At 39.2% G+C, this 23,779-nt stretch overlaps 1 protein-coding gene across 1 annotated transcript in view; it reads left to right on the forward strand.

Annotated features, from left to right (window-relative positions):
- The window catches only part of angpt4 (angiopoietin 4), a 45,329-nt gene that overhangs the window by 15,588 nt on the left and 5,962 nt on the right, over nt 1-23,779 (forward strand). The window contains exons 3-4 of the mRNA XM_029432219.1: nt 20,747-20,902; nt 20,976-21,097. Of these exons, the coding sequence (XP_029288079.1) occupies nt 20,747-20,902; nt 20,976-21,097 (278 nt within the window). The remainder of the gene's footprint in view (nt 1-20,746; nt 20,903-20,975; nt 21,098-23,779) is intronic.

Here is a 23,779-nt window from a genome sequence, read left to right on the forward strand (position 1 = left end):
CCGGCGCTCCTCCTGCGAGCCTGGTCTCGAGTGACCTCTTGTGATCGGGTCTCACTTTCCTGCTTTATATGCTAATAATTAACATAACTCCAATTTCCAATTGCAAAAACCAAATGCTGTTTTTATCTGGTGGGAGGCAGCTTGTCTCTCCCCTTGTCTACTCTGCTGGAAATTCAAAGAAGAAGAAATCCAAACAGTACAGACCGCCTTTATTTAGTTTTTGTAACTAACTAGTTTTTGAAGCCACATCGCCACTTTGGCCAACTTTAAGATGAAATAATACAGTCGGAGAAGCTAAATGTCCTCGGACACAACAACGTCTGGTGGTGTCTCGCCAAAGTTGGCTAAATATAGCAGTGAAGAAGAAACACTGGTTTATCATTCAGGCTTTACATTAGGAGCTGTGTTGCAGTTCTGGTTGTTTGTGCACACAGGTTGTTTTAAGAAAAGAACATTTCTGTTCACAATGCAAGATGTTTGATCTGCACCAGGTTAGAAAGTGTCTCATTTCTTACACCAGGTCCGATGGGAACACAAGACCAGTTCACCGTGCACTGTACCAGCATCAGAGACTGCACATCGTCAGCTCAGGGATGTTTGTTTTTACAGTTTAACACGCTGAGACCTTTACAGCATCACAAATAAGCGCCGTGGCACCCAGCGACTGAGCGAAGCATTCTTATGCAACTTTGTTTTCTTAAATATAACAAGCAGAACATTGTTGAGATTCATGCCACATCATCCAACATCTGGTTAGATTGATTTAGGTCAATGAAAGCTGCATGATGATCAAGCTCAGTATGTTGTAGCTGAGCAGGATACATAATAAGTCAATGAGGGTTAAAGTTCTGTGAACATTTAACATCATAACTCACAGTCTCCATCACTCATTGCTCGTGAGCTGTCATCCTGATCTTGCTGTTGGACTGAACAGAACTTGTTCTTGTTTATGAGCTAAATGTTTTAAATAGCTGTGTAGTTCCAGTGAAGCGATGATGAACAGCTATGGTGGGAACATGTTTTACTTTATTATCAAAAGAGCATTTATTGGCAGTATACAAAAGCTGCTACAGAGGATCTAGCTGTAGGGTAATCTTTGCATTTAATAATAATAATAATAATAATAATAATAATAATAATAATAATAATAATACAAATGATGTTTTTGGTTTCAGTATTTTCACAGTAAGTCCTGTTTCTGATACTTTAGTTAGTCTTCACTGAGGTGACATTACTTCTTACTTCTGAGTGTTCCAGGACTCTGTTTGTATTCTGCCTTTGGTTTCCGTTCAGTGTTTGTTTATGTGAGCCTGAGAGAGGAATCTCTCCTTTTGGCCCGGCGCTGCTCTTTCCCTCTGAGCAGCCGGGTCAAAGCACTCAGGCACAGTTTGGGGGAAGCCAGCACCATCTGAATTGCAAAGAAAACAGAAAATCCACTTCAGGCTCAGTCCGAACTTTATGATAACACGTAATTAATCGGCTGGAATCTGCTGGCGCAATCAAATGTAGCCTTAACCCCGCACCTCCGTGTAATTACAAGTTAAGGACACAGAATATGAAGTATGTTTTGGGGGGAAATTTACTCAGAGTTTCTCCACGTGAACAAACAAGTGAGAGGAAGTGTTTACAGGCACGTCTGGGCACAAATTGTTGACATGTTTTGCGTTTCTGCAGGATTAGTTTGTTGATTTGCTTATGGCTGTCTGTAGTGGAAGTGCTTCTCCTGAGGAGAAACAAACACTGCAGAGGTTTGGTGTCTGTGTTTCTCTTTGTGAGTGTCTCAGGGGAGGTCGTGTCTGGACATTAGTGTCCGTATCAAGTGGATGTTCAGCCTCTCTGTTGCTGTTCACTGCAGGACTAAAGGGTCAGTTCATGGTGATATCTGGTCATAGAAGGTTTACTGCAGCGGCAAACGACGCATGTAGAGGGAGGTCTTGGTTTTAAAGATTGCTTTGAGGTGGGTAGAAATACGATGTTGAAAAAGACTTGAAATAGTGATGAAAATAGCATTTTTCAAACTTATTTGATTTGAATTCATTCCTGTGGCCATTCTAACTGTGGACCGTGTTAACTTTGCACGTACCTCATTATTCTCAGAGATTGAAAGCTCCCTGGATTAACTATTGGAGAATTGTATTCCCAGTTAGTTCAAATGTACAGACTTTATAGTTTTCATTGGGACTATTTCACAGGTAGTCATTCGAAATACATAATATATTTCTTTCAAAATCTTGACTTGAGGCATCGTGATTGACAGCAGCTGGCAGGCTGAGCTCCGGCAGGGGAACGAGAAACGAAGTAAACAAACTTGAGCAGCAGCCTGCATGGCACCTGCAGACAATGTGTTGTTCGCAGTGGTATCGAAGGGTTAGGACCCACCAGCATCTCACCGAACAAAGTGACATTTGCAGACACGATTAAATGCTGTTTAAGGTACTTAGCCAACTTGCATGTGAACTGAGGTTAGCGGCACACTATTACCCGCTGAATGTTTGTTTGGTGGCTTGTTCAGCAAGCTCAGATGTGTGTTTCTGTTTGTAAGTTAGATACTGAGGACACTAATGTGACAGTTAATGTGGGTTGTAAGTCTATGACTCTAGTGGTTGTTCTCCTTTTTGTTTCCACATGTGATTTACAGAGCAGAGACTGTATGTCTGCTGGAGCAGACTAAAAAACATGCAGTTTAATTTCAGCCAAACTTGATCCGATGCACACGCACATGGTCAGTATATTATGCTTTAAATAAAAGGAGTTGAGGTTTCTGTGGGCGAAGCACGGCTCACTGCTCTCCAGGAACGTTTGTAATTCTTGATTAAGTTGAGATTTGTCTGTATTAACATTGTCCTGTGCACAGAGGAATGTATGTAATGATTTATTTTGTCTCCGGTTCGTTCGTCCACTGCAGTTCAGCTTTAGGCTGACAGGTGTATTTCCCCCCCAAAGAAATCTTCCTTCCTGCAGATTTAATGAACTTTGTAAGATTCCTAAGATCACCACGCTAATGTGTTGTCTGATGTTATCAACATTCCCGCAGCAGGTGCAGGTTCAGAAAGGTTGTCCATTCATTGGCTGCTGTGGTAAAACAAACAGTCGTCTCTCAGACCAACAGACCCCCGACATCCTGAGTGAACAGGGAACAAACAAGCTGCTTCAGAAACAGCAGCACAGTGATAATACAAAGTGCTACTCCAGTCTAGTTTTATATGTTGGCTGATGATTGAACACATCTCAGAGTTTTAAACAAACTGCAGCTTCAGTGTTTTGTGAAACCCTTCTTCTCACTTTTCCTTCTAAGATCTATTACGTTAATAAAACGTTTTTCTAATGAGTTTCTCAATGTCTACTTTCAAGTCTCCTTCATTACAGCGTGATGTTCCATGCGTACATTATGATCCCATTTACATAGACAATCAAGCAGCGTGTATTTTAGGCTACATTGTGATTGACAGCTCACTTCCACGATGTTGTCCGGTTTGGGTGTTGTCTTACAACTTTAACCCTTTCACTGTTTGTGTTTTCACTTCATTACATTTATGCAGTCCACAAACCGTGGTGACTACGTCCACTTCTTCTATTTTATACACTTACATCATTTTCACACCACAGGTAGCACTGGAGGAATTACTTGCTGTTAAGTCCAGCTACTAACTTGCTGCAGCATGTAATACTATATGTACTAATGTTCTCGACTGCAGCTCCCACCTGAACCCGCAGCGCTGCCTCCCTCCGGCTTCCTCTGTTCAATTTCCAGACAGCTGATGTCTCAGGACGCAGCGCTGCTTTCAGTTCATGCAGTTCAACTTAATACTTCTGTAGCACGTAAACTTTCTTGCTTCCTTCGTTCTTCTCCCATCTGCGCTGTCTGCCCTCTGAAAGGCTCCTGTCAGATGAGACCCAAACCTCTTGACGTTCAGCGACCAATCAATAAGACCAGTGACCTGGTGACCATGACAACGGCAGAGATCTTTTGTAACTGAGGCAGATCTGCCCTCCACAAAAACATAATTACTGCAGCCTCCCCTGATCGATCCTGCAGAAAACATTCTTCATGCTGTGCGTCATAAATACATGGTTTCACATCCTAAACGGATCAACATATGTCCAGTGTTATCCAATGTGAGTCACATCAGCTACCAAACTGTGAATCCATGTTCCATGGAGAGTCTGATGGCCATTAGTTACACACAACAGCTGACACAACGCAGGTATTGAAGATAAACACACACGGCTCGGGGGAAGCTTTGTATGTACTGCCATCAACTAGATGTGAAAGATTTAGTTTACAATGAAAGTTAAAAGAATCTCTCTCATGCGTTTATGATTCTGATCTCAGATTTTTACTTTCCGCTGTAAAGGAAATCTGACAGCAGGAGTTCTTCATACGAGGTCTATCTGACACATTGGACACAATTGAGGTCTGTGTCTCAAACGTCTTTAAAGTGAGCAGGGTCTATCTGCATCACTCATTTATGCAGAGTTTGTATATATTTGCTGAGTCAGTGAGATCTACAAAGGTCTATCTCCACATGTTCAAGCATCATGTTAGTATCACAAAGGTCTATCTGCTGACAACCAATAGCAGCGCGGGAAATGAATCACGTGATCATTTGAAGCACAGGAAGAACTTATTCAAAACGTTTTGCTGCCGACTGTTTTATATGTAATCTAGTAGATAGTTCAAGTTAAGATCATCAGTAGTTCAAGTTAAGATCATTAGTAGTTCAAGTTAAGATCATTAGTAGTTCAAGTTAAGATCATCAGTAGTTCAAGTTAAGATCATTAGTAAGTTAAGATCATTAGTAGTTCAAGTTAAGATCATTAATAGTTCAAGTTAAGATCATCAGTAGTTCAAGTTAAGATCATCAGTAGTTCAAGTTAAGATCATTAGTAGTTCAAGTTAAGATCATCAGTAGTTCAAGTTAAGATCATTAATAGTTCAAGTTAAGATCATCAGTAGTTCAAGTTAAGATCATTAGTAGTTCAAGTTAAGATCATTAGTAGTTCAAGTTCAAGTTAAGATCATCAGTAGTTCAAGTTAAGATCATTGGTAGTTCAAATTAAGATCATTAGTAGTTCAAGTTAAGATCATCAGTAGTTCAAGTTAAGATCATCAGTAGTTCACGTTAAGATCATCAGTAGTTCAAGTTAAGATCATTAGTAGTTCAAGTTAAGATCATCAGTAGTTCAAGTTAAGATCATCAGTAGTTCAAGTTAAGATCATTAGTAGTTCAAGTTAAGATCATTAGTAGTTCAAGTTAAGATCATTAGTAGTTCAAGCTAAGATCATTAGTAGTTCAAGTTAAGATCATTAGTAAGTTAAGATCATTAGTAGTTCAAGTTAAGATCATTAGTAGTTCAAGTTAAGGTCATTAGTAGTTCAAGTTAAGATCATTAGTAGTTCAAGTTAAGATCATTAGTAGTTCAAGTTAAGATCATTAGTAAGTTAAGATCATTAGTAGTTCAAGTTAAGATCATTAGTAGTTCAAGTTAAGATCATCAGTAGTTCAAGTTAAGATCATTAGTAGTTCAAGTTAAGATCATCAGTAGTTCAAGTTAAGATCATTAGTAGTTCAAGTTAAGATCATTAGTAAGTTAAGATCATTAGTAGTTCAAGTTAAGATCATTAATAGTTCAAGTTAAGATCATTAGTAGTTCAAGTTAAGATCATTAGTAGTTCAAGTTAAGATCATTAGTAAGTTAAGATCATTAGTAGTTCAAGTTAAGATCATTAGTAGTTCAAGTTAAGATCATTAGTAGTTCAAGTTAAGATCATTAGTAAGTTAAGATCATTAGTAGTTCAAGTTAAGATCATTAGTAGTTCAAGTTAAGATCATTAGTAAGTTAAGATCATCAGTAGTTCAAGTTAAGATCATCAGTAGTTCAAGTTAAGATCATTAATAGTTCAAGTTAAGATCATTAGTAGTTCAAGTTAAGATCATTAGTAGTTCAAGTTAAGATCATCAGTAGTTCAAGTTAAGATCATCAGTAGTTCAAGTTAAGATCATTAGTAGTTCAAGTTAAGATCATTAGTAGTTCAAGTTAAGATCATTAGTAGTTCAAGTTAAGATCATCAGTAGTTCAAGTTAAGATCATCAGTAGTTCAAGTTAAGATCATTAGTAGTTCAAGTTAAGATCATTAGTAGTTCAAGTTAAGATCATCAGTAGTTCAAGTTAAGATCATTAGTAAGTTAAGATCATTAGTAGTTCAAGTTAAGATCATTAATAGTTCAAGTTAAGATCATCAGTAGTTCAAGTTAAGATCATTAGTAGTTCAAGTTAAGATCATTAGTAGTTCAAGTTAAGATCATTAATAGTTCAAGTTAAGATCATCAGTAGTTCAAGTTAAGATCATTAGTAGTTCAAGTTAAGATCATCAGTAGTTCAAGTTAAGATCATTAGTAGTTCAAGTTAAGATCATCAGTAGTTCAAGTTAAGATCATTAGTAGTTCAAGTTAAGATCATTAGTAAGTTAAGATCATTAGTAGTTCAAGTTAAGATCATTAGTAGTTCAAGTTAAGATCATCAGTAGTTCAAGTTAAGATCATCAGTAGTTCAAGTTAAGATCATTAATAGTTCAAGTTAAGATCATTAGTAGTTCAAGTTAAGATCATTAGTAGTTCAAGTTAAGATCATCAGTAGTTCAAGTTAAGATCATCAGTAGTTCAAGTTAAGATCATCAGTAGTTCAAGTTAAGATCATTAGTAGTTCAAGTTAAGATCATTAGTAGTTCAAGTTAAGATCATCAGTAGTTCAAGTTAAGATCATTAGTAGTTCAAGTTAAGATCATTAGTAGTTCAAGTTAAGATCATCAGTAGTTCAAGTTAAGATCATCAGTAGTTCAAGTTAAGATCATCAGTAGTTCAAGTTAAGATCATCAGTAGTTCAAGTTAAGATCATTAGTAGTTCAAGTTAAGATCATCAGTAGTTCAAGTTAAGATCATCAGTAGTTCAAGTTAAGATCATCAGTAGTTCAAGTTAAGATCATCAGTAGTTCAAGTTAAGATCATCAGTAGTTCAAGTTAAGATCATTAGTAAATCAATTTAAGATCATTAGTAGTTCAAGTTAAGATCATTGGTAGTTCAAGTTAAGATCATCAGTAGTTCAAGTTAAGATCATTAGTAAATCAATTTAAGATCATTAGTAGTTCAAGTTAAGATCATCAGTAGTTCAAGTTAAGATCATTAGTAAATCAATTTAAGATCATTAGTAGTTCAAGTTAAGATCATCAGTAGTTCAAGTTAAGATCATTAGTAGTTCAAGTTAAGATCATTAGTAAATCAATTTAAGATCATTAGTAGTTCAAGTTAAGATCATTGGTAGTTCAAATTAAGATAATTAGTAGTTCAAGTTAAGATCATCAGTAGTTCAAGTTAAGATCATTAGTAGTTCAAGTTCAAGTTAATATCATTAGTATTTCAAGTTAAGATCATTGGTAGTTCAAGTTAAGATCATTAGTAGTTCAAGTTAAGATCATTAGTAAGTTAAGATCATTAGTAGTTCAAGTTAAGATCATTAATAGTTCAAGTTAAGATCATCAGTAGTTCAAGTTAAGATCATTAGTAGTTCAAGTTAAGATCATTAGTAGTTCAAGTTAAGATCATTAATAGTTCAAGTTAAGATCATCAGTAGTTCAAGTTAAGATCATTAGTAGTTCAAGTTAAGATCATCAGTAGTTCAAGTTAAGATCATTAGTAGTTCAAGTTAAGATCATCAGTAGTTCAAGTTAAGATCATTAGTAGTTCAAGTTAAGATCATTAGTAAGTTAAGATCATTAGTAGTTCAAGTTAAGATCATTAGTAGTTCAAGTTAAGATCATCAGTAGTTCAAGTTAAGATCATCAGTAGTTCAAGTTAAGATCATTAATAGTTCAAGTTAAGATCATTAGTAGTTCAAGTTAAGATCATTAGTAGTTCAAGTTAAGATCATCAGTAGTTCAAGTTAAGATCATCAGTAGTTCAAGTTAAGATCATCAGTAGTTCAAGTTAAGATCATTAGTAGTTCAAGTTAAGATCATTAGTAGTTCAAGTTAAGATCATCAGTAGTTCAAGTTAAGATCATTAGTAGTTCAAGTTAAGATCATTAGTAGTTCAAGTTAAGATCATCAGTAGTTCAAGTTAAGATCATCAGTAGTTCAAGTTAAGATCATCAGTAGTTCAAGTTAAGATCATCAGTAGTTCAAGTTAAGATCATTAGTAGTTCAAGTTAAGATCATCAGTAGTTCAAGTTAAGATCATCAGTAGTTCAAGTTAAGATCATCAGTAGTTCAAGTTAAGATCATCAGTAGTTCAAGTTAAGATCATTAGTAAATCAATTTAAGATCATTAGTAGTTCAAGTTAAGATCATTGGTAGTTCAAGTTAAGATCATCAGTAGTTCAAGTTAAGATCATTAGTAAATCAATTTAAGATCATTAGTAGTTCAAGTTAAGATCATCAGTAGTTCAAGTTAAGATCATTAGTAAATCAATTTAAGATCATTAGTAGTTCAAGTTAAGATCATCAGTAGTTCAAGTTAAGATCATTAGTAGTTCAAGTTAAGATCATTAGTAAATCAATTTAAGATCATTAGTAGTTCAAGTTAAGATCATTGGTAGTTCAAATTAAGATAATTAGTAGTTCAAGTTAAGATCATCAGTAGTTCAAGTTAAGATCATTAGTAGTTCAAGTTCAAGTTAATATCATTAGTATTTCAAGTTAAGATCATTGGTAGTTCAAGTTAAGATCATTAGTAGTTCAAGTTAAGATCATTAGTAAGTTAAGATCATTAGTAGTTCAAGTTAAGATCATTAGTAGTTCAAGTTAAGATCATCAGTAGTTCAAGTTAAGATCATCAGTAGTTCAAGTTAAGATCATTAATAGTTCAAGTTAAGATCATTAGTAGTTCAAGTTAAGATCATTAGTAGTTCAAGTTAAGATCATCAGTAGTTCAAGTTAAGATCATCAGTAGTTCAAGTTAAGATCATCAGTAGTTCAAGTTAAGATCATTAGTAGTTCAAGTTAAGATCATTAGTAGTTCAAGTTAAGATCATCAGTAGTTCAAGTTAAGATCATTAGTAGTTCAAGTTAAGATCATTAGTAGTTCAAGTTAAGATCATCAGTAGTTCAAGTTAAGATCATCAGTAGTTCAAGTTAAGATCATCAGTAGTTCAAGTTAAGATCATTAATAGTTCAAGTTAAGATCATTAGTAGTTCAAGTTAAGATCATTAGTAGTTCAAGTTAAGATCATCAGTAGTTCAAGTTAAGATCATCAGTAGTTCAAGTTAAGATCATCAGTAGTTCAAGTTAAGATCATTAGTAGTTCAAGTTAAGATCATTAGTAGTTCAAGTTAAGATCATCAGTAGTTCAAGTTAAGATCATTAGTAGTTCAAGTTAAGATCATTAGTAGTTCAAGTTAAGATCATCAGTAGTTCAAGTTAAGATCATCAGTAGTTCAAGTTAAGATCATCAGTAGTTCAAGTTAAGATCATCAGTAGTTCAAGTTAAGATCATCAGTAGTTCAAGTTAAGATCATCAGTAGTTCAAGTTAAGATCATCAGTAGTTCAAGTTAAGATCATCAGTAGTTCAAGTTAAGATCATCAGTAGTTCAAGTTAAGATCATTAGTAAATCAATTTAAGATCATTAGTAGTTCAAGTTAAGATCATTGGTAGTTCAAGTTAAGATCATCAGTAGTTCAAGTTAAGATCATTAGTAAATCAATTTAAGATCATTAGTAGTTCAAGTTAAGATCATCAGTAGTTCAAGTTAAGATCATTAGTAAATCAATTTAAGATCATTAGTAGTTCAAGTTAAGATCATCAGTAGTTCAAGTTAAGATCATTAGTAGTTCAAGTTAAGATCATCAGTAGTTCAAGTTAAGATCATTAGTAGTTCAAGTTAAGATCATTAGTAAATCAATTTAAGATCATTAGTAGTTCAAGTTAAGATCATTGGTAGTTCAAATTAAGATAATTAGTAGTTCAAGTTAAGATCATCAGTAGTTCAAGTTAAGATCATTAGTAGTTCAAGTTCAAGTTAATATCATTAGTATTTCAAGTTAAGATCATTGGTAGTTCAAGTTAAGATCATTAGTAGTTCAAGTTAAGATCATTAGTAGTTCAAGTTCAAGTTAAGATCATCAGTAGTTCAAGTTAAGATCATTAGTAGTTCAAGTTAAGATCATCAGTAGTTCAAATTAAGATAATTAGTAGTTCAAGTTAAGATCATTAGTAGTTCAAGTTCAAGTTAAGATCATCAGTAGTTCAAGTTAAGATCATCGGTAGTTCAAATTAAGATCATTAGTAGTTCAAGTTAAGATCATCAGTAGTTCAAGTTAAGATCATTAGTAGTTCACGTTAAGATCATCAGTAGTTCAAGTTAAGATCATTAGTAGTTCAAGTTAAGATCATTAGTAGTTCAAGTTAAGATCATTAGTAGTTCACGTTAAGATCATCAGTAGTTCAAGTTAAGATCATTAGTAGTTCAAGTTAAGATCATCAGTAGTTCAAGTTAAGATCATTAGTAGTTCAAATTAAGATCATTAGTAGTTCAAGTTAAGATCATCAGTAGTTCAAGTTAAGATCATTAGTAGTTCACGTTAAGATCATCAGTAGTTCAAGTTAAGATCATTAGTAGTTCAAGTTAAGATCATTAGTAGTTTAATAAAAAGTCTTAAACATTCAGATTTATTAGCAAATATAATTTTCACTTTTAAGTTTCCTGCCACGTGGAACTTGTGTAAACATTTAGAGCTTAAAATTAAGCTAAGTTGCATAAAAGGTTAAATCTTCGGGGGGGAAATGCCTCTGGTTTTCCAACAATAGAACCACAAAGGTCTATCTGCACAATGAGTTTAGTTTCTACCCATAATGCACTGAATTGGCCCAAATAGTCTTAACTTCACTACCTACTCAGAGTTGGGCCGTCAGGGCCAGCAAGGCCTTCTCTGCTGCTTTGAACGAGCTAATTTGTGTAGATTTCTACAAGCTGTTTGTTTTCAACCCACAACGGCTGAAGGAGGAGAAGAGATCGATGTGGTCGCAGATATCATTACAACGCCATTTTCAAGACAAACTTTTCAAGAAAAGCTAGACATCGTGAGAAGAGAACGGCCAACCCCGACGCTAGCGAGCCTATCACAGCTGGGAAAAGGGTTTGTCCGCCACTTTCAAATCACTAAGTACGAGTGGTACCCCCGGCTCACAGCCTCCGAGAGGCACTGCACATTGTACTGCTGGGAATGCCTGCTATTTACAACTAAATGTTTCTAAACATTAATATAACTCTGTTATTAAGAGGTGGAATAATTCAGGTAGGACTGTGTAGGACATCACTGAAGGCCTAGGTGGGAAATGCTACCTAGTGTGCAGCATGTGATGTGTCAACATGGGTTGGAGTTGGTTTCATAGTGTCCACGTTATGAACTGTTGAACTTTCAAATGCGTTTTTCTCAAAACTCGTCAAAGTGCAGATAGACCTTGTTCACCCTCGGTTGACGATATGACAAAACCATCAGTCAGCAGAACACTGTGGCTCCAACTTCTCTCCTCTCTTTACTGTTTTACATGTTATACACAAAACTAAATGTAAAACACTTTTTATTACAGATGATGATTAATCCAACAAACAATCAATAGAAAATAAGATTGCAACTATTTTGTTAATTGATAAATAGTTCCAGCTGCTTAAACTTTTACATTTAGTTTCTGACAAACAACTTAATTACAAATAAAATAATAACAAAGACAACAATCTACCAATTAAATGATAATGAAATAATTGATAGTTAGAGCCTCAAACTATTCAGCAGCTAATCTGTTTGAAGACCAAGAGCAGAATATTAAAGTATTTCCTAAACTAACAAGCAGACGATCACGTTTCAGAGACAAGAAAACAGAAGTTAATGATGATTCGTGTCGATGTCCGCAGCAGCTGCCTTCATGTTCTGTCCTAATTGTTCTTATTTCCCAAATGTTAGATATTCACATGTCCCGGCGCTTCAACATGTAAAGAACAAGAACATGCATTTCTTAGCATAGACCAGCGTACTGTAGGTGGTTGGGGTCAGCTTTATTTAGGAGACAGAAGAAGAACTGTGCCAAGAAACACTTTACATCTAAAACAATATTACTCCAGCAACAAACTCAGATACTACTTTGACTTAAAGTTTGACCTCCTCAGTCCAAATGCATCCTTTGTTACAATCAGGGCCCTTTGTTCAGTGTCTCTGGAGCCGTTTCTGGGGCCTCGAGCCAGACTTTGAGACACAAAACATTAGATGACAAATAGCCAAGAGGAGGAAACAGAGAGGGAGACTGTAAGTGAGATTTATCTTCCGTTCAGAAGGCCACCAAATTAGTTAGCAGAGCAGACAGACTGTTATCAGCTGGACGGGGATAAAATACTCCTCCTCAGTGTGTGTGTGTGTGTGTGTGTGTGTGTGTGTGTGTGTGTGTGTGTGTGTGTGTGTGTGTGTGTGTGTGTGTGTGTGTGTGTGTATGAGACAGACAGAGAGAATGAGACAGTGAATGGTGCTTCATTTTGTTTTCTAATCCCAGTTTAAAGAGTCGTTCATCACCCTACAGCTGTGAGTTGGCATTGTGGGAGATTTCAGTTGCCATAGAAGTTGACAAGCCAGGGGCAAAGGGAGGACAGGCTGATAGAGGGGGAGAAGAGATGAAGAAGAAAGGAGAAGAGGAGGAGGAGGAGGAGGAGGAGGAGGAGGAGGAGGAGGAAGGAGATAAAGAAAGTTCTGCAGAGAGATGGAGAGAATTTGCATACAGAGGAGGATGGATGGAGAGATGAATTAGAGCAGCAAGAGGAGAAGGAGTATAAAGATGGTGGTGAGATATTAGATGAGTAACAGATGAAAGGAGGAAGAGGTGAGGGTAGTGGAAGGAGGGGTGGAGGGGGGAGAGCGGGGGGGGGGTAAAAGAGGGAGAGATTCCCAGTGACTTGTGGCCGAGGGCCAAACTGACCACAACCACGCAGAGCTTCTCAGAAAGTCTCTTCTTGTTCTTTCTCATTCTCTGATTCTCACTGCACACACACACACACACACACACACACACACACACACACACACACACACACACACACACACACACACACACACCCTGGCGTGAGGCCAAGCACCACAGCCACCGAGGGGCTCAAACATTCCCGTTGTATCGGCTCTACACCGAGCGGCTTCTCTGCCTCCTGCCTCGGCTCTTCGGGGACAGCAGGTGGTCCAAACTGACATGAAAGTTTTAGTTTTACACTTTTCTGACTTTATGATTTGTTGAATACTGTAACCGTTTTACTCTGAAGAAGAGAAGCAGCAGGAAGAGGACGTGAGACAAAAGTCCTGGATCAGATTCAAGATCAAAAATAGAAACTATACAAAAGCAATTAAGTTCAAAATGACAAGGCAAGCGGTAAACAACAGCGTTATAATTAGGAAACTCCCCAAAGACCCGAAACATCTTCGACCACGCCGTCTATCATCCCGTCAGTGACTCCATCATCGAGTGGTGTTCATCCAGCACCATCTGTTCAAACACGCTGACGGAGGAGCGGCCATTAATACTTCATAAAACACGGCTTTATTTATTGTTACAGTGACTAGATTAGGACGTGATGGTGCAGACCTTCTGTATCTGTGAACGTACTCTTCTGTATTTATTTATCCTACCCCTTTCCTGCAGCCTCCTCAGCCGCTGCTCAAACATAATTCACGGCTGAATCGTATTTATGATCCAATCAAACGTCTCTGTTTGCATTCTTGCACTGCTTCTGAAACCACATTCTTTACATCCGAGCATTAACCTCCTGTGCATGCTCAGATATGTGTCACTCAAACGTTGGTTCAAATTAACATCAAGTTTGTGAATACTGGACCTCAACTGTACAGTATAGACACCAAGCCACGTCTTAAAACAAGGAGCACATCATTTTAATAACCTCCCGCTATAATCCAGTAACATTAAAGCCCACTGGGTCTCATTCTGAACAACTCAAACACCAAGTACACACAAGTGACAGTTCACAGCACACACGACTGAAGAACAACATGCATTTAGGTGCAACACACACACACACACACACACACACACACACACACACACACACACACACACACTGTGTTGACCGAGCCCATCTGGTCCTGCTTGTGGTGGGATGATTGAGATGTTTGTCGTGGCTGTAGTGGTGACCCGGTAGTCTAACTGAGACACACACACACACACACACACACACACACACTATAGATTGTGGCATTAACACACACTCACTCACTCATTCATTTACACACACCCTTCAAAATGCTGATATAATGTTGGAGGTCTAACACACAGCAGATGTTTGTAAGGTCATTAGACTGTAATAGTAGTTTAGTGACACAGCAGAGCTCAGTTAGAGCGACGCACACGTCTAATAAACATTACACAGAGGCAGTGAGTCTTATTTTCTTAAGTCTTTTATTTTTGAATTTGTTCCCATTATGTATTAATCCCCGGTGGGATTACGTTATTCTGGCTTCATCTCCAGTCACAAGAATGATATATGAATCATGATTCATCGAAATAAAAATGCACGTAAAGATCTTGTTGAACGAGTTTCCACTCTTCAGTCTGGATCTTTCGACTGTCGCAGTAATAATGTGCAGAATCGTTAGAACGTGTCCCATGCACCTGAGCAAACGTCCTCTGCTGAGGAAGACCAGGAGATACGGGCGAAAGCTTCAGATTTAAGCAAGAATGTGAACATTGACGGGAGAATATTTGGTCACATTCTGTAAAATATCCACGGAGCAGCTGCAGTAGAGATGTATTTATTGTCACTACCACAGGGGGGGTCTCCAGTGTAACCCTCCTCGCTGCTGGCTGTAGATTGCTGGACAACATGTTGTAACGGAGCTTTCAGTCCTCGCTGCATTGTTTTGGGAACAGCTTGTTGGTGTTTGGCCCACGTCCTGATGCACAGGACGCTCAGATGCTGGCGTCCTGTGGGAGCGAGATTCAGAAGAACTAGAATAGAATGACTAACTTGGTGGTCTGCTCCACTACTTTCCCACTCCCACCACCTTTCACAAATAAAGATTTCCCATAACACGGATGAAAAAACTTCTTAAAGTAGAGAAAGTGAAAGTTAAAGCTGATGAACTGATGCAGAAACGTACATTCAAATAAAGATAACTAAATGTTGTCTCTTGATTGACAGGTCTCCGTCTTTGCTTGATTTATTTTGTTGTAGATTAATTGCATGTATAATCCAGTTTCCATTCTTTCATTATAGCTTTTCCAGATCTATAATGTGTCGTTTTAGAGACCGAGGGACGCGGAGGGTTCAAACGTTAAACTCAAAACAGGGTGTTAAGTTGCTCTTTACATTTCTCCATGTAAAGGCCGTTCCCCACCGGACATAAACCCACCAACACCCTGGAACATCTGGCTCTGGTCTTCAGTGGGAAAGGTTACAGTCCTGGGACAAATGACTCTGCAGTCAGTCGCTATTTATCGGCTTCAGCTCCGATCGGCAGTGACGAAAACATGACACCCTGGTTCAATGCCATGAAGTGTATATGTAATAAATAAACGCTGATTCGGACAGTTATTGTTATTTATTAAGGTAAAAAACATACAATGAATATGCTCTCCTCAAAGCCACCAGACTCCATTGACAGAAAGAGTCATTTTACCTGCTGATCATCGCACAACACACTAAAAGAACTCATGAAAAACGTCTTTTCACTGTTTCAACAATCACCAACTCTGGCTTCATCGAACGAAACCCTTAACGTACAGATGTGGAAATGTTCGTGCTTTCCCCGCGGTCTCTCTCTGTCAGCTGAGCAGCGACTCGCAATTAAATGAGCAAAATAAAATGACAGAAATTGCCGATTTAAACTTCCGATAGTCGATATATTACTCCAATCGCCAAACGCTATACTGTGTCACAAAGACAGAAGCTCAACAGGTGTCTCACCTCACACACTATGTGACACGTTTCTCTCACTATGTGACACGTTTCTCTCACTATGTGACACGTTGCATGTTTCATGTCGAGATCCTGTTGGGACGAAGACACGGCGGCAAAACTCACTTCAAGTTTGACCACCTGAAACTATTTGGTTCAAAGGTAAATAGCCGCCTCAAAGGAACATCACACTACTTCCTGCTGTGCTTTAAAGGGACAGTTCACCTAAATTAAATATGTATTTGTCCTCTTTCATGTAGAGAAAGGTATCAATCTGTGTGAGAGTTGAGTGTTGGAGATATGGGCTGTAGAGGTGTCTGTCTTCTCTCCAGTATAATGGAACTAGCTGCTGCTTCACTTGTGGAGCTCAAAGCGCCCAAAAATACATTAGAAAAACTCAACAGCGACGTCTCTTTCTACAAATCATGACCTGGTTACTGAAGATGATCCACAGAGCTGGTTGTGAGCAGTTTCATGAAGGGACTATTTTCTTTGTACCGTATTACGGTGCAGTACCCGGTAACCCGGTCATGATTTCTGTAAAAGAGACATTTTTCCAATATATCTTTTGCCGCTTTGAGCTCCACAAGTGAAGCAGCAGCTAGTTCCATTATACTGGAGAGAAGACAGACACCTCTACAGCCCATATCTCCAACATGTGGCAACTCACACAGAAACACTCTAGAGGTAAGAGGGGAAACATTTAGGTTTGGATTTTGGGGTGAACTTTAAGTAATTTAATTCTGTTTCTCGGTCTTTGGGAGTAATATAACAAATGTCAAATCAAATGTATTTATAGAGCCCAATATCACAAATTATACATTTATCTCAGTGTTTACAGACTGTACAGGATACGACACCCTCTGTCCTTAGATCCTCTGTCCTTAGACCCTCTGTCCTTAGACCCTCTGTCCTCAGACCCTCTGTCCTTAGACCCTCTGTCCTTAGACCCTCTGTCCTTAGACCCTCTGTCCTCAGACCCTCTGTCCTTAGACCCTCTGTCCTTAGACCCTCTGTCCTCAAACCCTCTGTCCTTAGACCCTCTGTCCTCAAACCCTCTGTCCTTAGACCCTCTGTCCTTAGACCCTCTGTCCTCAGACCCTCTCTCCTTAGACCCTCTGTCCTTAGACCCTCTGTCCTCAAACCCTCTGTCCTTAGACCCTCTGTCCTTAGACCCTCTGTCCTTAGACCCTCTGTCCTCAAACCCTCTGTCCTTAGACCCTCTGTCCTTAGACCCTCTGTCCTCAGACCCTCTCTCCTTAGACCCTCTGTCCTTAGACCCTCTGTCCTCAGACCCTCTGTCCTTAGACCCTCTGTCCTTAGACCATCTGTCCTCAGACCCTCTGTCCTCTGTCCTTAGACCCTATGTCCTTAGACCCTCTGTCCTTAGACCCTCTGTCCTTACACCCTCTGTCCTTAGACCCTCTGTCCTTAGACCCTCTGTTCTTAGACCCTCTGTCCTCAGACCCTCTGTCCTCAGACCTTCTGTCCTTACACACTCTGTCCTTACACCCTCTTTCCTTAGACCCTCTGTCCTTAGACCCTCTGTCCATAGACCCTCTGTCCTTAGACCCTCTATCCTTAGACCCTCTGTCCTTAGACCCTCGCATCGCACAAGGAAAAACTTCCTAAAAGAAACCCCACAATTAAAGGGTAAACATGTTAGAAACCTCAGGGAGAGCAACTGAGGAGGGATCCCTCTCCCAGGACGGACAGACGTGCAATAGTACAGATAAACAACATAGTACAAAAAGCAGTAAAAATGCTTTAGTGTCTCCAGAGGGAGCTGTGGGAAGTCTGATAAATGTCCTCAAGTGATGGCACCTGGAGGAGACGGTGTCGGAGTCCTGAGCAGGGGCCCGGGTTTGAATCCGAACCGCAGCCCTTTGCTGTACGTCTGCTCTTTGTCCCCCTTTCCTGTTTAACTACAGCCATACTTTAATACATGCAAAAAAGCCCAAAGAATAAACTTTTTTTTAAATCTCTGCTGCAGGCTAGAGGAAACAGCTGCGGCACAGAGTTACACACCTGACTGTCTGACAGAGTTGTCTGCAGTCCAGTTGCATTGTGGGTAGGTGTCAGGCTTTACTGCATTGAGTTTATACTGTTTTTTCTTTTTATTGTCCATCATGAATCCACCTGTAACCACTCAACTGGGATGTCTGGTGCATCACTGCAGCAATGTTCACTTTCACTTTCAGCCGGTTGTCAAGTTAAATCTTAACGCTTGTGAGAAGATGGTGGTGGTCAGTGTCCTTCAGAGCTGCCAGCTCAGATTCAACACTCCAGTGCACTTGTTACCCCAGATCCTTATCGGTGCTACTTGACCGTGCATCAGTCTTGTTATCAGGGCTGTTTGGTGACACAGTCCCCCCCCCCCCCCTTGTGAAGTCACCCAGAGGGCCAGATTACAGCGAAGCCAACATGTGGTTTGAGTTAGCATCTCAGAAACAAGCCTCCATACGTGGGGTTGTCTGCGTAGTCCCCGAGCTCGTCGGTCAACTTGTGTAGCTTATAATTGTGAGTGTGTGTGTGTGTGAGAGTTAGAGCTAATTGTGTTTGTGTGTGTGCATGCTTAAATGCCAGGTTCTATGTGTCTGTGAGGAGCTTTCATGTATTGTGTGTGTGTGTGTGTGTGTGTGTGTGTGTGTGTGTGTAGTTCTAATCCTACAGCAGGAAGTGAGGGTCAATTAAAAAGTCAGCACATTGCGTCTCTAGAGACTCGACAGAAAAATAACAAGAAAAGTCCAAAAAAAACCTGCTGAACTTTTCTTGTTTGTCTTAATTATTCAGAATTCTCTATTTTTTCTTCTTCATCTCTCGCTCTCACTCAGACAACACATTCCTGTTACAAACTTCGTATTCAACTCTGCAGCTTCTTCGTGCTCCTTCCCTCCGTCTCTGCCGCAGCAGCAGCCAGACGGAGGTTTTGGCTTTCGTCAAAGTTTATCTGCGCAGCATCTCAGGAAGCAGAGCAGGAGGGAGAAACGAAGCAGCACGTTCCAGCTATTATCTCCTTTTGATCATCTGATGCTGTTTTCCCTCCTTGATGCAGGTTCCAGTTTACTGACTCACACTAACGTCCCTCTGAAAGCCCACTTGGCTTTGTGACGGCTGCGATACGAATCGTGAAATCATTCTCAGATTGAACTGAGCGACGCTGGTTTAATCTGGAGCTGAATTGAAGCAGACTAAACATAACAACACATGAGTGACTTTAACTGAGCAGTGAAAGTGAGCAACATGAAGAGCGACGCATGTGATCAAGTCAATCAGCGTGGATAACATCAGCAGTGGAAAAAAGAGTAAAAGCATGAAATTATGACGCAGGTGGAACTGGAGGATTAGTCAGCACTTATGAGAAATTAATCAGCTGTCAGCCTCAGTCATAACAAACACACATACATGTTTAAATACTTACAGGGTCCCGTGAGTGTTTGTTTGTTTGTTATCTCAACTAGTTAACAAGTTTCATTGAAGTCACAAAGAAAGTGATTAATATTTCTTAACGTGACACATTTGGACATTTTTATGTATTTTCTCGTGAACCACTGACACAGAAGTTTCTCCTGCAGATGATCCTTTTCAAAACGATTTCTTTTATCAAAAATATTGCAGATCAGAATTATTGCCTCATTTGCATCAAAATCTGAGTTACGGTGCAACAAACATTTGACATGCTGCACGTCCCGACCACGTTTTAGTTCTTCCTGATCCCGACCGCACGCCTCCACGTGAACAACGTGTCTGTTTGAGCGAATATGAATCTGCATTTCATTCGTCGTCACCGTTGTGGGCGAATTATTCCTTTAAAATAATTAAATATGTATCTGACGCACTGAAACAGCTGTTTTCTACTTAATATGACACCACAAGCTACTTGAGCCACAAACAGCAGGTTCTGGTTCAACACTAAGTATTGATATAATATATGAGTGAGGGAGAATACGTGATCCGCTGCAGAGGAGACGTCTCATTCTGCTCCTTGGACATCCAAACTGTACAGCTCTTTAGTTTAAAAATAGATATATTGACATTGACATTGTCTCTTTTTTACAAAATTGCCAGACCAGCCAGATAATATGTAAGATTATTGACCTTTTTGGGAATACACGAGGGCTGCACGATATGAGGAAAATATCTTACATCTTATATCTTGCAAGTTACCATGGTGATGATTTAAAATAACGATATGTTTTCAGCTCTAAAATGACTCAAATGTTCATGTTTAAGACAAAGCTGCATGTCTGCTGTCAGTATAACGTGATGAGCAGAACAACACCGAGGAGCGTCATCACTTAGGAGAAGAGATCCAGACCGAAGCTGAACTCTCCAACTCATCAGTGACCGGCCGTCCCTCTGGGGCCGATGTGTTTGTTGGTGCAGCGATATATTTATCAACTCCCTGTGCTTCTCAGTGGCTCGGATACTCTGAAGAGTCTGAGGGACCAATAAGTGGCTGCATGGATGGATTATTTATTTGTCGGGGGGAAAAGGTCACAGCATGGCAGTGCCAGTTGGCACCGGCTGATATTCCCAGAGATGGAGAGACCTGCGTCTTTATATACCAGACCTCCGGACATGTTTGATTTGGTGAACTTCATGCACTGAGTGGGTGGAGTTAGTGCTCAGAATATATTCCGATGCTGAGCTTCTATAAAGACTCAACACAACTCATTGCAACAGTTTACAATTCACCATTAGTTTAGTTCGTTAGGGAGCGGTGCAACGTCTCACAAGTATCAAAGTCCCATGTCAACCTTGTCTTGTTCTTTGAGTCCTTTAATATCTGTCTTGTTTCTGTCCTCAGTTGGAGAACGTCCTTCAGAAGAGTGTGAAGCCGGACGTCACTAACATACCGTCGCACGTTGTGCACAACCAAACGGCCACCATGCTGGAGATCGGAACAAACATCCTCACGCACACCGCGGAGCAGACTCGCAAACTCAGCGTGGTGGAAGCAAAGGTAACGAGTCGCCACTTTGCTCGTCGCCTCACAGCAGATTTCCTGGACTTGATGTTTAACATGTTTCCACCAGGTGCTGAACCACACGTCCCGAATAGAGATCCAGCTTCTGGAGAACTCTCTGTCCACCAACAAGCTGGAGAAGGAGATGCTGCTGCAGACCTCCGAGATCAGTCAGCTCCAAGACAAGAACAGGTGGGAAGTAAACTCTTACTCTGAAAGTGCTCTTCAGATCCACCTTTACAAAGGTGACCATATCAGAGCTGCAGGGCTTAAAGAGACAGGCGCTAAAACAGGCTGCGTCATCCAGACAGTAAGTGTTTATGAACATTAAAGCATGTAAACATGTTCTAGGAGAAAACAAAAATACAAGTATAAACCTGAAGATGAGCATCACACGGCCCCTTTAAGTAAGTAAAGCTTTATTTATACAGCACACACACACACACACACACACACACACACACACACACACACACACACACACACACACACACATAATAATATAATATAAAACGGCACAATGACCAAACCAAAACATACGACAGGGATGGAGATCTTTAAAAAGGTTTGTCGATTTATTCAAGAAATAAAAACACATTTTTAGTTGCTTCTTTCTCTCAGTGATACGTACAGTCGTACAGTCGTACAGTCGTACAGTTTGTCGTACAGTATGTCGTACAGTATGTCGTACAGTTTGTCGTACAGTTTGTCGTACAGTATGTCGTACAGTCGTATAGTATGTCGTACAGTCGTACAGTTTGTCGTACAGTATGTCGTACAGTATGTCGTACAGTTTGTCGTACAGTTTATCGTACAGTTTGTCGTACAGTCGTATAGTATGTCGTACAGTTTGTCGTACAGTATGTCGTACAGTTTGTCGTACAGTCATACAGTTTGTCGTACAGTATGTCGTACAGTTTGTCGTACAGTATGTCGTACAGTCGTATAGTATGTCGTACAGTCGTACAGTTTGTCGTACAGTTTGTCGTACAGTCATACAGTTTGTCGTACAGTTTGTCGTACAGTTTGTCGTACAGTCGTACAGTTTATCGTACAGTTTGTCGTACAGTTTGTCGTACAGTATGTCGTACAGTCGTATAGTATGTCGTACAGTCGTACAGTTTGTCGTACAGTCATACAGTTTGTCGTACAGTATGTCGTACAGTATGTCGTGCAGTTTGTCGTACAGTTATACAGTTTGTTGTTGTACAGTTTGTCGTACAGTTATACAGTATTTCGTACAGTATGTCGTACAGTTTGTCGTACAGTTTGTCGTACAGTATGTCGTACAGTCGTATAGTATGTCGTACAGTCGTACAGTTTGTCGTACAGTCATACAGTTTGTCGTACAGTATGTCGTACAGTCGTGCAGTTTGTCGTACAGTCGTACAGTTTGTCGTACAGTCATACAGTTTGTCATACAGTATGTCGTACAGTCGTGCAGTTTGTCGTACAGTCGTGCAGTTTGTCGTACAGTCATACAGTTTGTCGTACAGTCGTACAGTTTGTCGTACAGTTTGTCTAAAGAGACAGACGGGCTGCTGGTGACCACCTTCAGAGGCGTATACAGTAACTCTGCTTTGAACATAGTTTGTGTTGATGACATCTCCTCCTCTCTGACCTACGTTGACCCCGTGTAAGAGCCTTATCAGCGATTTCACAACTATAACAGTGAGAATATTTGAAATACAAGCAAATCATTAGAGATGATGGAAATAAGTCCACAGCTGTTGCTGTGAGACACACTAATATTTAGAATCACAATATTTTCACAATTTTTCATGCTGAGGCGAAGTTGGACGGTGAACATGAAGAGTAATTATCAAGCGTGTTCTGTGTTTACAGTAAGAGATAAAATACAAGTGTGTGTGTGTGTGTGTGTGTGTGTGTGTGTGTGAGGGAAAAACATTTGTAAGAGAATGTGTGTTAACTCTAACTCTCAGAGTGTATATCTTCATATACAGTTTTAACTTTATTCACACTAATTTGACTTCTGAGTTTTTATGTCAGATTTTGTTGAACCGATGATTGTGTGTCGTTCACAAGCCATGTAAACTCCAGCTGTGTGTGTGTGTGTGTGTCTGAGCTACTGTATATATTATATATATATATTTTTTTTTTCACTCAAGACACATTTTCCCTTCTAAGTTCTCGTTGTCTGGTTCCGCTCTTCAGACCTTTACTCACTAAAACCACCTCAAAACTTTATCTAAGTATCAAGTAAAAGTATTTATTGTGCAGTAAAATGTTCAGTCAGTGTGTTATTATTATATTGTGTACATGCAGTAATTGGTCGACATACTCTTAAAGTAACTCACACACGTTTAGCTTGAGAATCTGCATCAAACACTAAACATGTCACAGATATTGTGCAGAAGCTTTTTGAATCACAAAGTCCCTCAAATGTTTAATTTCTTGGTTCTAGTTTTCTTACAGTTCTTTGTTGTAGTTTAACAACATTTATTCACTTTGTTCAGATATAAATATTCTTTGTTTTGGTTTCTCTTCCAGGTTTTATTGAATAAATCTTAAAAAGTTAAGATTTCTGAAATCCTAACAGCGTGAGACACACACACACTCTTCACACACTCAGCCTGCATACTTTATATTCAGAGTATAAACACACACACACAGTCTGCATGTAGACGGACTCATTAATCTACACACACACACACACACATGCTGCACAAGCCGCAGCACCGCAGCGATCAGCGGCTCCCCATCAGTCCTCATCACACTGAAGGATGCTGCCTCGTTCACGTGCAGGTCAGCATGTTGAAGTGTTTAGAAGCAGCAGCTGATCGTGTGTTTCAGCTCTTAATGTGACCAAAGTCTCACCTACTGATGAACATATCACTCACAGGTGTAACAGAG

This window comes from Cottoperca gobio, chromosome 5, assembly GCF_900634415.1.
Source record: "Cottoperca gobio chromosome 5, fCotGob3.1, whole genome shotgun sequence".
Lineage (NCBI taxonomy): Eukaryota > Metazoa > Chordata > Actinopteri > Perciformes > Bovichtidae > Cottoperca > Cottoperca gobio.